Source organism: Musa acuminata, chromosome BXJ2-9 (genome assembly GCF_036884655.1).
Source record: "Musa acuminata AAA Group cultivar baxijiao chromosome BXJ2-9, Cavendish_Baxijiao_AAA, whole genome shotgun sequence".
NCBI lineage: Eukaryota > Viridiplantae > Streptophyta > Magnoliopsida > Zingiberales > Musaceae > Musa > Musa acuminata.
Genome location: NC_088346.1, coordinates 12,223,154 through 12,236,522, shown reverse-complemented (window position 1 = coordinate 12,236,522; position 13,369 = coordinate 12,223,154). Strand labels below are relative to the sequence as shown.

Genomic DNA, 13,369 nt, shown 5'->3' with positions numbered 1-13,369 from the left:
GAATCAAATCCACTGGATCCGCCCGCGGAGGCCCGAGGAGCTTTGCGGCGAAGGAGACGGCGGCGCGGCGAAGCGCCTCTGGTCCGGTGGCGATCCATCGCCTTCTGCTTCCTCTTCTTTTACGGCCCTTCGCTCCGCCGAGTCCGAGGACGGCGGGAGGCACCACATTGCGGAGAAGCCTGGGTTGGCTCGCGATGAGCGGCGGCGGATGGAGCACGGAAAGCATCGTCTGGTGTCGATGGCAACGGTATGTTTTGAGTTTTACGTTCTACTATTTTCGGTGGTTCAAAAAGGACCTCCAAAGGAAAGGAAAATAGAAAATAGAGGAGAAAGGGGAGGAATTTGATGACCCAATCTTGGTTCCCCATTTGGTACCCACATTCCTACCCGTTTCTGGTCGGCCACTCAGGAGCCTGATTAATGGATCGGAAAATGGGACCTACTTTGGGACCACAAAAATCTTCAACAACAAGGCAGGTAGCGCGTGGGCGTTGGTACATCAATGTTATTATCTGAATTAATGATTTAGTATTACTAGTTCATGAGCGAACAGTTATTTCTAATATAATCTAAAGATTCAGGTATTTCGACGAGCACTACCTGCCTTATCATCGGGTCCATTATAGAAAAGCTTCTTATGCTGGTGATTCTGAATAGTTGCAATGAGTTCATTTACAGGTTGCCAAGTTTTCATGTATGGTTCGTTTTCCTTAATATTATTTTACTGTATGTGATGTTTCATTTGCATATTCTGTGCTCAGGTATGCTAAGCCTCTGAAAGCTTGCTTGCTCAAATGTTACATTGTTTTGATAAATATCTGACTGCTAATTATTCACATTTATGTTCTCGTAAGTCATAAAGACCATAATCTTTTCCTCAAATAATGGAATTCTCTATAACATGCTGAACATTTATACATAAATAAAAACAATTGGTCTATTTGCTCATATTTGTATATGGATAATACAAGTTAAATGTTAATAAGCATTAATGTGAAATTGGTGGATGTAAACATATTTGAATGTATGATTAAATTATGTGCTGGTTGTCTAGATAGAGTGTAAGTGTAGTGCTTGCAATATTTCAACATTCTTAATCTGCATTTTGCTTTTCAGCATGCATTTCTTCTTTTATTCCTCTATAATTCACTGGGTGTCCAGATACCTCTTCTTGTGATGCTTTATATTGCCAATTTGAAATTCTTAATATTATCTTGATGTACTATATTTCTCATGCATAAGGAGTTTTTGTGTTTTAGAATTCCTGATAGAACCTACAATACTGATGCATGAGCTTTTGAAATCCACAAAAAATTCAAATCTTCCAGGTGAAATAAATAATTATAGTTACCATGTAACTGTAAAATTCAGATTGCTGTGTGATTTGTATTACATGAAACGAATCCTGAAATCAATAAAAAATTTTGGATAAATCCTGAGTCTTTTGACTTGTTTTCATCGTTTGATGGTTATAATCATACATATTTAGAAGCTACAATGTTAAAGCATCTTCTCATTATAATCGAATTGAGGTATTTATTTCCCTCGACATGCTTGAGTCTAGTTTTCGACATTTTACTAATAAATTATCCTGTATTTTTTTTTTGTATTTCTACAGTAAGAATAGAAAGATACATTTGATTTTCATGCCATTTTCTGCCTATGCAATGCAATTTAGTTACAATTTGAGTATCTGCTTAAAGGCTGCTCTCTGGTGGTGTTTGGTGTCATTTCCAACAATGTCCTCCTTCCAGATATTGGTGTTATTCTTAAATGTGTATCTCTTGGTTTACTAGTCACAAAACAATTGATGTAGTGGAGCTTTTGGATAATGTCAATTTACTTTCCCATACACTGGAAGTGACTGTTTACATTGACATGTAGAAATTTCTGGGTGAATGCTAGGTTTCTTGTTTTGTTGAGGAATTTGAGAAAACCATGTTCTTCTCCCCCAGTATAGATTTTGAATGCAGGAGAAAGTGCATGCTAGTATTGCATCAACCAAGGTTCTGCACATCCATCTCCTGGAGAACAAAGTATAAGATGATTCCCACAGCCCACATGCATGCATTCTGCCTATTCCAGCCTCTTTGTTCCTTCTTATTAATGTTAGTTTCCCTTGCAGGGCACTGATGGCTGCTACTTGACTACTAGGTTTTCCAGATTCCATGCACTTACTCGCTACTTATAGCTAGCTCAGGAACATAAAAGCAGTTTCTCCTACCAGGAGAATATCAAGCTTTGTTGGATGGAAATGTAGCTCTCAAGACCCCATGCACCATGTCATATACATACCAGGAGGAGCACACTTTTATCCACATGAACGCCATGATTGATGACACCCCAGTTGTGATGATGAATACCTTCCTTCTGATCTACCTCGAAACAGACTAAATTATCCATCACAGCGTGTTTTCATAATCCGAAGGCGCTGCAGACACTGAAGCTAAGCCTCATGCATGCTTGTCCAGTACAATGCTAGCCTAGCAGCTGAATTCTTATTCCTTGAACACACCAGGTAACAGCACAACTTCAGTACCTGGCAAACATGATGAGAGATGTAGGGTTTTATCTGTCTGGGGATCATGCTTGCCAGGAGACCACCACCACATTAAAAGACCAGAAATCCTGGTCCATGTTCTGATGCACGCAAGTGTTGCAGCTCAGCAGTCCTTCCTATATGCCTAATGATATGATAAAATACCTACTGCAACCAGTTCAGGATAAATGTGATGTGTCAAACAGCACTTTCCTATATCTTCATATTAAATTACGATTATGAAGCAAGGCATTGTCCGGTAACAGTTGATCTAACTTAAAACTATGCCACTTGGTTAAGTCTTTGCTGGTTATACCAGAAACCTGAAGATGTTATACTGAGGAAGACAAGAACAGTAGATTTGCATATGCCAGTTGTTCTTAATTATAATGAGTTCAGGTCACCTTATTTTATATATTGTGAATTTTCATAGCATGTCCTTTTAGACTGGAAAGACAAAGAAAGAGAAATGGTTCTCTCACCCACTTTGTTACATGGTATAGTGCTCACAGATTTTAGGTGATGATTTCATGAATTTTTTAGCCACAGTTGGTGAGAAGATGTAGGGGAAAGAAGTCAACCACATTAAATGGTTTGAGAAATACTTACAATGGAATTTGGACACATCAAGAGGGTGGGTGACCTGGTGTTTGACCAAATGAGTGCCAACAGTGTTTCCCAATAAAGTAGCATCATCATATTTATAATGAGATAGCAGACAACTAATCCTCCTAACATTTCAATTTAGATGATGAGTTCAATGATTCAGTTTTGTGTCCTGACATTACTGACTTCAATTTTGAGAAGGAAGTGAAACTAGTGGTCAAGAATTCCACATCACTTGATCAGGGAGCCACCAAAATATTTCCCGAGAGAAGAAGAGAAAAATTGGCATACAACAGTTGTTGGAGTGGAGAGAAGCCCTGCCTTGCACCCTTTCTATCACATAGTGAAGTGGATTGGGATAAGCTAAAAGGAAAAGAAGAAGTTTGAAGGACAACCAGACTGGCAGACATCTGACCACTGGATATGTTTCAAGTCTATCTTGGATTTCAATCCATCCCCTCATCCTTTTGCTTGCAACTTTTGCTGGATAATCTCATGCACTTCTCCTCTCCACCTATTTATTTTCTCTGGGGCCACAAAGTAGTGGATTGATCAGCTGCCATTGGGGCCCATATGCCTGTTTTATGCACAAGCCCCTCACCTGCTCCCATCCCTTGCCATTGCCTATTAATAGGCAAAGAAGTTGTAAAAGAGAGCAAGAATGAGCACTTGAAACAGAGAGTGAGCTGTGGAGTGGATCGGGACTGCTGGTCTCTCCCTTGTTTTATTACTTCCAACAACTTGGTGCTAGTGCTGATGGCTGTGGAGGTGGAAGATGATGTTTTCTTTGCAGATCTTGCTAAGCAGATTGCTCTGCTAATTATGGATGATGAGGAAGAGTTACCAGTGCACTGCCCTCAGCTTCCTGTTCAGGTTGGTTGCCTGTTTCCTCACTAATCTTTTTGAGCTGTAACACCCTCAGGTGATCATAGGAGGATAGCAGAAGATGCTGCCATGAGATCTTTCACTCCTTTTGCTCTTTTTTTCCCTTCTTTCTCTCTACTTCTCTCTCTTGTTTCACTAATTGTTAAAAAACCACTCAAACGAGGAGTTTTGAGGTGCTCGAATCAGTTTGGACCAACTGATGTTATTCTCAATCTATTACTCAGACAAGCATGGTATTTGAGTGTCATGTGCATGATGCTAATCATAAATCTATCCTTGTGGTTTGCTTGGGGGACTGTATTGTTGCTGTGGGCACCAGAAAGAACTTGGTTTCTCACTGGCAGACAATGCATCGAGTTGTCTATATACTTCACATCCCTCCTGAGGCATGTACTAAATTTAGCATGCCTCAGTTGTTTCTGCAAACTATGCAGTCCTCATCCTACGACTCACTGGATGTGGATCCCCTTTAATTACTATTTTACATTTGAAAGATCTAATTTCCAGATTGTAATATTGTGTAGGTCATGACAGAGACCCATCTGAAATAGAGCTGGATAATAATTGAAGATCTCAAATTGGATAACTATTGGAAATTTAATACTGTAGCCAATACACATCCAGTTAAAGCTCTCTCTCTCTCTCTCTCTCTCTCTCAATAAACAAGTCACCTAACATGGACTCTCTCTCTCTCGCTCTCTCTCTCTCTCTCTCTCTCAATAAACAAGTCACCTAACAGTCCATGTTAATGCTCTTATCAAGTAATACTTCAAATATTTTGTATTCACCAGTGATTCATAGTTATAGTAATTAAAGAGGATCTCAATTTTGACTCTGTGACCAACACAAATCCATCTTCAAGTTTTCTGTCCATGTGAATGCTCTTATCAAGAATTAGTCTATGTTCTATATTCAGCAGGAGCTTATAATCATTTACCTTACAGTCACCACCTGTTCAATCACTTAGTCTTGGAAATATACGATATAACCTCACCACAAATCATATGTTAACAAATGCACTTACTACAAGATGATGAGTTGCTGTTCTCACAGGTGCTTCCTTGCATGCCTCAAATCATCATTCCACCACCGCAAAGCTATCAGGTGGCTTACAGAAGGGAGAGCAAAGGAACAGGAGTCTTCATCCCATGCTCTACTGCACCAAGAAAGAAGAACAGGCCAAGGAGGCCCTCACCCTCTCCACCTGACAGTAACCCCCATAGGCAGCTGGGCAAGTCTGCAGCTGTGGTTTCTCATGTCACCGGCAACAATCTCATATACAGCAATCATTACAGTAACTCAAGTGTGCTAAAGAAGCAGACACAGAAGTATCAAATGATCTCTGGCTCAGACTAACTTCTCTACAATGCCATGGTACAATGTGAAGCTAAAAATAACGCTATTCCATCCGGTGATCTACTAGTGAAGAAGGCTTAAAATAAGCTTCCAGCCTCTTCAATGAATTGTATAGTGCCTGAAACTGATGGAGTGTAGCTTGGTGGAGTGCAGAGCATGGCAATGATCATGTTTTTGAGATGCTGCTGTTGTGATGAGGGTCTTCAGGACCTCCAGAACTGATCAAATCAACAGTGATGTACCAAAAGCTAATGATGCACTCCCTTTTTAATCCAAGTGTTGTGTTAGAGACAAGAAGACATCAAATGTGGTGTTCTACTTTAAGATGTGTCATTATGTATAGAACTCCTGTTCCCATTTACACAAACAAAATGAAACTTGTCCATATTGATACTTGGAGAATGACAGAAAAGCCTTTCCTTGCATGATGTGGAATGTAGAGGAGATCTTCCACACTGTACTGTGTACAAACATCATGATATCAAAACAGCAACTGCAGATAACATTGTAATAGCCTCCAGGCAAAAAGATAGCTTAGTTTATTGTTTTCTTTTCTTTTTCTTTTTTTTGTTTTATCACAGGGAATCCATTTGTTTTTTGTTCCTATTTAACAAAGTACTTCAAAATATTATTAATTTAAATAAAGATCACACTAACCTGGGAAAGACCAAAGCCCTAAAGGTGTGACATCTCTCAAGGTATTAATGATTTCATGTAGAAAAAATGTCCTTTGGTTCAACCAAAATTTGCATGCCAATCAACAACTTGCATGACTTCATGAAGAACATGCGAAGGAACAAACCAAAAAGTATCCTATCAAGGTATAAAGAATTAATCATAACAAAATCCTTTGTTTGATGACTTCATCTAATTTGGTTCCACCTCTTTGTCTTGCTTATTAAGGTTCAGTTTAAGATATACCAATTGGTTCAATCCAATTGATTCAACAATACAACAATAAGAAGATTAAGAAATATAAATTTCAAAATGTAATAAAACATCAAAGGATTGGTTGAAATGAATTGAAAACAAAAAAAATTCAAATCTTTGTGATTCTTAAGTAATATTTGAATTACATCCTTTGCCTTAGAAATGTTTTACGATTCAAGGATACAAAGAAAAGAGAATCAAAAATATAAATTGATCTTTTTATACTTTTTTTTATTTTAATATCATTGAATTTTAATATTTTAAGAAATATAAAATTTTATGTTTCATGCTTTTCTTTTTTTGTATCATTGACTTTTAAGATATCAAGAAAATATATTTAATATAATCAAAATTTGATAAAAAAATGGATGATACATACATACATACATACATACATACATACATACATATATACATATATACATACATACATATACATATACATATACATATACATATACATATACATATATATATATATATATATATACACATATATATATGCATATATATATGTATGTATATATATGTATATTTATATATATATACATATACATATATGTACATGTATAGATATGTATATATATACATATATATACATATATATATGTGCATATTAAAAAAAGTGATTTTATGATATGCATTCAAATATTTTTCTTCAAATTATATGGATCTGAATTATCATGAATTCTTTTAATAAATTCGCTCGTTTTATCTCAAATGTTAATTAAATTATACATTTTTCCTTAAATATTCATAAATGAAAGGTTGTATTTTTGATGAAATAAATTTGATATAATTATTTAAAAATGAAATTATATACAAATATTAATATTATTTTAAGTTCATAAAAAAGGTTTTTTTATACATATTTTTTCATTAAAAATTCCTCAGTTTCGCTCGTCGTTACCGTCGTTGGAACAAAAAGCAGCTGTCGTTGTATCTCCAGCGCACGCATCTTATAGCGCCCGCGGTGCGGCGTTCCACCGCTCTCCCCTGCCCTTCCTCCCCCCGCTCTTCTTTTCATGATCGGAAGGCGGCGCTGCGGACGCCTGGTCGGTCGCGGGCGATCAATTCTCCCTCTTCTTCCCGCATCCCCCCTCGTACCATCGCGTCCTCCTCTTCCCCTTTGCTGAGGGCCACGAAGGCCATGATCCCGGGTACGGACTCCGGTGGCGGTTCCGCCGGCGAAGAGGATCCCTCTCTAGCGAAGCGCGTCGCTGACCGCTACCTGAAGCGCGAGGTGCTCGGCGAGGGCACCTACGGGGTCGTCTTCAAGGCCATCGACACCAAGGCAAATCGGTTAATAGTCTTGCTTTCTAAATTGGATCGTCGATCGTTTAACCGATCGATGTCAACGAACACTCCATTTGATCTCTTGGATCAGGGTTTAGAATCAATGCTTTATCGTCTTGATTGCATAAGATTTTTTGTGTCTGAACCAAAATCTGAACTTACTATACTGAAAGTAAAAAACCACCATTTCCATCAGACCCAACCGAAACATCAAGATCTGGAGGCCAGATTTCTCTCCACAGACAAGAATACTTGGTGGCTCCAGCAAATGAAGCAGCCAATCATCGATAATTAGATTTCATATGATTGCCAAGCTAGCACAATTGGGTTCACAGGCTATAACAACAATGAGCCATAATGTCCACCTATTTTAGTTTGGCTATATGGATTTCTTCCCACCATTGACAGGATATTGTTATATTAAGAGCAGTTAGAATTCATTTTATTGTCCCTTAAAAAGGTTTCTTAGGATTTCTTATTCTTCTCCTCACCACTAATCCTTATCTATTCACCACATCCAATTGGGGCATCTATAGGTCTCCATTGTAAATGTTCATATTTATTTGAAATGGTCTTTCCCATTTTGTCTGTTACTAGAGTTCAGGAATTTAAAAGCCTTTATTTTCTTTTTTCTGGTACTCCTACACGTCCATACCAATATCCTCATCTAAAAACCACCTATTTTTTGTACATTTACTTCATCATAATTTAACTTTGCAAACTGTGAAGCATGGTCGTACACTTATGACCTTTAGATATCATTTGTCAAAGAACCCAACAGTTCTCGACTTCTTATCTTATAAGCATTATGCATGGAAGTACTAATAGACGATGAACTTTTACAGACGGGGCAAACAGTTGCAATAAAGAAGATTCGACTTGGACAGTACAAGGAAGGTGTAAACTTCACTGCACTTAGGGAAATTAAATTGCTTAAAGAGCTTAAGGATCCAAATATTATTGAGTTGATTGATGCTTTCCCTCACAAGGGTAATTTGCATCTTGTGTTTGAATTCATGGAGAGTGACTTGGAAGCTGTCATTCGTGATAGAAATATCGTCCTGTCTCTAGCTGACACAAAATCATATCTCCAAATGACCCTAAAAGGACTTGCATACTGCCATAAAAAATGGGTTGTACACAGGTAATTTATCTTCTCTATGTTTTCAATTTTCCTTTTTAACAACTTCTAATCCAAGTGTGCTCATGTATCAGGGATATGAAACCCAACAACCTACTCATTGCTTCTGATGGACCACTTAAGCTTGCGGACTTTGGTCTGGCACGCATCTTTGGAAGTCCAGATCGCAAATTTACTCACCAGGTTTTTGTTTATTTTTTTCTATGTTCCTAATTGTTTAGATAATGCATTGCAAGCCATTCATATGTAACTATCTTATATCAAATAGATAAGACATGTGTATGGAGACTTAAAATAACCGTGTTAAGAATGAAATGTGCATGAGATGAAGCAAGAACTCCATTTTTGTTTTCATGTCAGTATACATGTATAACAGATTATGATATTTTTAATCTTGGTTTCTAAGCATGAGTGACAAACTTTCACATTTAACATATGTGGTGTCAAATTCCAACTATACCTCAGATAGATGCATGACATATAATTTTTTTCCTTTCTGGGGTTAAAATTATTTGTATGTCATATAGAGTTTCTAACAGGAGATTATATGGTGACCTTTGTCTTTATATTTGACATCACCAATTTTGACAAAGTACTAAACTTTTGTGCTAATATGCAGTTGTGTGCAACTGTGCATCATATGTGCTATGGGCATGCCTGCTCATCGGGCAGGTTCAGAGAAATTACTGGTTCACCGCAATCGTTTGTTGTTCTTTTTCACCCATAGTTTCACTATATGTATAATGAATCAACTAGACTTACCTGGATGCTTATGGAAGTTCGAATGGAAGACCCAGTCAATCAACTTATAAAGCTCTTTGTTTGGTTACAAATAGGTGATTCCATTTGCATCACACTCATCTCCAGTGTCCTGCCTAAGTTAGTGACTATGGGGAATCCACTTTGCTACACTACTTGTGCTATCTGTCTCCAGCTGCAACATGCCTATTACCCAGGGTGCCTTCTTCTCATGTGGTTCCCTACACGCACATGATTGTGCTTCTCACCTGGTCCGTACCCACATCCAGGCCATGTTAGCGACTGACTGCGGTCTCCGCCAGCACCATCTGATATGTCTCCTGCGACTCATGTGGTGTTTCTTCAGAACTTAAACCAAAGGGCTGAATCAGATAAGGAATTGCTGATTCCTCAAACTGCAAGAATAGGGTTGGTGACCATGTTTCCCAACCAGATGTGGTTTTGTGTACCTGTTCTCATTGTCACAAGCCTGGGAACCAGTGAGAAGCATAGTAACAACTGTAATCTAGTGACAAAATTATCTTTTTACTAATATTTGGGCCTTGCAGGGTTTAGGTACTGGAATTGTGTGAATAAAAGGAGCACGTGAGCCCCAAAGGCATGTCAAGAGTGGTATTATTTTTTGTTATTTTATCTGCAATCTGCAATTCCTGGCAAGAAAATTGGTTACATTTCTTTTAGATTAATCCTCGGAGACTTCTTGTCTTCTTCAAACTAGAGACACTTGACAATTTGGCACTAGAACTTGGGTCACTTGACATCCGACAAGTTTGTACTATGGCAATCGTTGTTATGAATTATCCATTGAAAGCGGATCTGAGCATATCTTGTTCATATTATACATTTTGTTTCTACCTGTTGAGTAGAAAATGTATTTTACAAAAGTAATAATCTGTTCACTTCTCTACAGTCTCAATCCAAATATCATTACATATGCTGTTCATATGTCTTGATCAGATCAACTTAACATATGATACCCATTTTACTTTGTAGGTTTTTGCCCGTTGGTATAGAGCACCTGAGCTATTGTATGGGGCCAAGCAATATGGGGCAGGGGTGGATGTGTGGGCTGCAGGTTGTATATTCGCCGAACTTCTCCTTAGACGACCCTTTCTGCAGGTCTGACTAGATTCATTTTCGTTTGCCCTTATTATCTGAATGTGGATTTTTTTTTGAGATACTTCTATTTTACAAGATATATAGCTACAAATTTATTTCTTTTCTAAATCATAGGTTTAAATGAGATTGTGATTCTTTTTTTGTTTGCATTGCAAACAAAGATCAGATTCCTTCAAATTTTTGCTTCACATTCTTGAAAGTAATGAGGAGGATCCTATCCTTTTTCTGTTGAAGATGTATAAATATGAAAGAACATTCTTTAAGAGCCAACAGAATGGAAAGCAAAAGAAAAATCCAAACTACAACAACACATCACCATCCAGATCACTATAACCAACTACACACTAAAAAGTGTGAACATATGCTTACACACAAAAAAGAAACCAGCAAATAGATGCAGAATTTGTCATGGCCCAAAGTAGCATACCTCATCAATGAGCACATATTCAATGGAAGATCCAAAAAAGATCATACTATCAATTTTCTTTCCACCAAATCTGGATTTATAACTAAAGGTTCTTGGAGATGATCGAAGGAGGCTCTTCTATATGATTCTGTTACTGATATTTGATATTATGCTTTTGTACCCTTTGTTCATGTGATGAAATTTACCTAGAGTCACATTCATTGAAAATTTAGCCATTCAGAATCAAGTTCCTTATGTATAATGCCCGAGTGGTTTTTATTTTCATACTGTGCTGATAAGTTTGTGCTGGTGTGTTGATGGTGTTTTCACAACAAACAATTTTTTTCTCATTTCAGTTATTATTTTAAGTTGGTGTGTCGTGGCACACCGTATCAACCAATACATGCTAATCTGTTCTGATTTTGGTGTAGGTACTAGTACCAGTGTTTTTTATTTTTATTGTATTTCTCTGCTTTTCAAGTAAAATATTATTAAAACAATCATCTTCTTCAGTCATCTATCTATTAGCCTCTTCAACTTTAACAGTCATCTCAGGGATCAAGCATATTGATGGTTATGCACATATTGACTCTTGAGAGGATGTAAAATTCTGGGCCCGTGCAGGTCGATCATAAAAGACAGTATTTGTTTTTCAGGGCTCAAGTGACATCGATCAACTGGGAAAGATTTTTGCGGCTTTCGGGACTCCAAAGCCTTCTCAGTGGCCTGATATGGTGTACCTTCCTGATTATGTTGAATACCAATATGTTCCTGCACCTCCATTGCGGACACTTTTTCCAATGGCTAGTGATGATGCCTTGGATTTATTATCAAAGATGTTCATTTATGATCCGAAGGCAAGAATAACGGTTCAACAGGCTTTAGAACACAGGTGTTTGTGGTTTCATTTGTTGTGGAAGGGAATATACAGCTTTCACTGAGAACTATTTTATCTTGAAATCAGGTACTTTTCATCAGTACCTGCACCAACAAAGCCATCCTTGCTTCCAAGGCCACCTCCGAAGGGAGAATCACAGAATCAGAAGCCTTCAGACTTCAATCCACAGGAAGGGCCTATCGTTTTGTCTCCGCAAAGGAAGCTGAGGAGGGTCACCCTTGACCACGATGGATTGGTGGGAAGCACATACCAATCCAAAAAGGCTGGTGAGAATGTGAAGGAAGTCAGACATATGGATGGGACTACTAGTCAAAGTGGTAGTATGCCGATGTCGATAGACTTGGGAGCCATGTTTGGCTCCAGACCACCTCCTAGACCAACTTTGAACAGGTAATAAATATTTGTCTTGAAGTATTTATTTCGTACCATTTAAAGTTAGCAGCTTTAGGAAATAATCATGCAAATATCTTCTTGCTCTTATATTTCTGTGAAATCTCTATCGGCTTTGTAGTGTTGATAGGTCGCATCTGAAGAGAAAACTTGATCTGGATGCTGAATTTGATCACCTGTAGCGACAGCAGACGCGTGTGGTGACTCGAGGAACAGTGTTGTAAGTCAAGTTTGAACTTGTACAGATAGCAGCAGGACCAACAATGGCAATGCAAAAGATGCAGTTGGAATGAAGAGCACTGTTAGATGATATGGTTTCGACGGCGAGTGCAGAACGGAAAAAGAAATCTAGGTTTGCATTGAGATGGGTAATTAAATCGATCACGGAGAACAATATAGTTGAAGCAACTTGCTGCTTATTTGGAGCATGTAATTTCATCCAATCCAATTTTTTATCTTTTTTTCTTTTGACATCTGATAATAGGTCGACATTGCGGTGCTGTGATTACAACTCGTGCTGCCGAGCATAGCTGAGTTAATTATTGTTGTGCCGCATCGGATGTATATTTTGAGTTTGTCGTTCGGTTCAATGATCTACTGAGTTAATTATCTCATCATCAGATCGTCACAAGTGGTAGATGTGGACGAGATAAGAGTGCATGTCGCATCGAATCATCGAGTGGGGCTTCATACATGTCATTTTAGAGTTCGATTTTGGTTTATATTGGTGTTTATATTGGTCGACGTCAAGCATTTAAAGGAGGAAAAATTATACTCACACATCGGAGAAGTCGGTAATGACTTGAATCACATCTATTACCAATAGATACAAATTTAATAAGTTAGATTACTCCATCAGATCATGATAAATGTTATCAGAACTAATATAATATTATCATATTGAGTAGGAAAGGATTATGAATGAATAAATGGAGTTGGAAATTACTTAAAATATCTCATGCTAAAATTTGATTTTGGAAATAATTTTAATATCTCATACTAAAATTTTGATTAAAATGTTGATTCTCGAGGTTCTAAAATAGG

The 13,369-nt window shown here is 37.7% G+C and overlaps 2 protein-coding genes across 4 annotated transcripts; both read left to right on the top strand.

Moving 5' to 3' along the window:
* Positions 1-280: 280 nt before the first annotated feature.
* LOC135623174 (uncharacterized) lies at positions 281-5,779 on the top strand. Of its 2 annotated transcripts, XM_065125808.1 has the most exons (3): positions 281-2,036; positions 2,126-4,018; positions 5,084-5,779. In XM_065125808.1, the coding sequence occupies exons 2-3, from the start codon at positions 3,719-3,721 to the stop codon at positions 5,384-5,386; spliced, it is 603 nt and encodes a 200-aa protein (XP_064981880.1). In that variant the 5' UTR covers positions 281-2,036; positions 2,126-3,718; the 3' UTR covers positions 5,387-5,779. The 2 variants fall into 2 exon arrangements, with proteins under 2 accessions (XP_064981880.1, XP_064981879.1); XM_065125807.1 differs by having other exon boundaries at positions 281-4,018.
* Positions 5,780-7,245: 1,466 nt separating this feature from the next.
* LOC135586792 (cyclin-dependent kinase D-1-like) lies at positions 7,246-12,939 on the top strand. 2 transcript variants are annotated; one of them, XM_065125804.1, is made up of 7 exons: positions 7,246-7,610; positions 8,458-8,756; positions 8,828-8,936; positions 10,506-10,631; positions 11,694-11,929; positions 12,002-12,325; positions 12,456-12,939. In XM_065125804.1, exons 1-7 carry the CDS (start codon positions 7,467-7,469, stop codon positions 12,505-12,507), a joined length of 1,290 nt encoding a protein of 429 aa, XP_064981876.1. In that variant the 5' UTR covers positions 7,246-7,466; the 3' UTR covers positions 12,508-12,939. The 2 variants fall into 2 exon arrangements, with proteins under 2 accessions (XP_064981876.1, XP_064981875.1); XM_065125803.1 differs by having other exon boundaries at positions 12,447-12,939.
* The last annotated feature ends 430 nt before the right edge of the window (positions 12,940-13,369 follow it).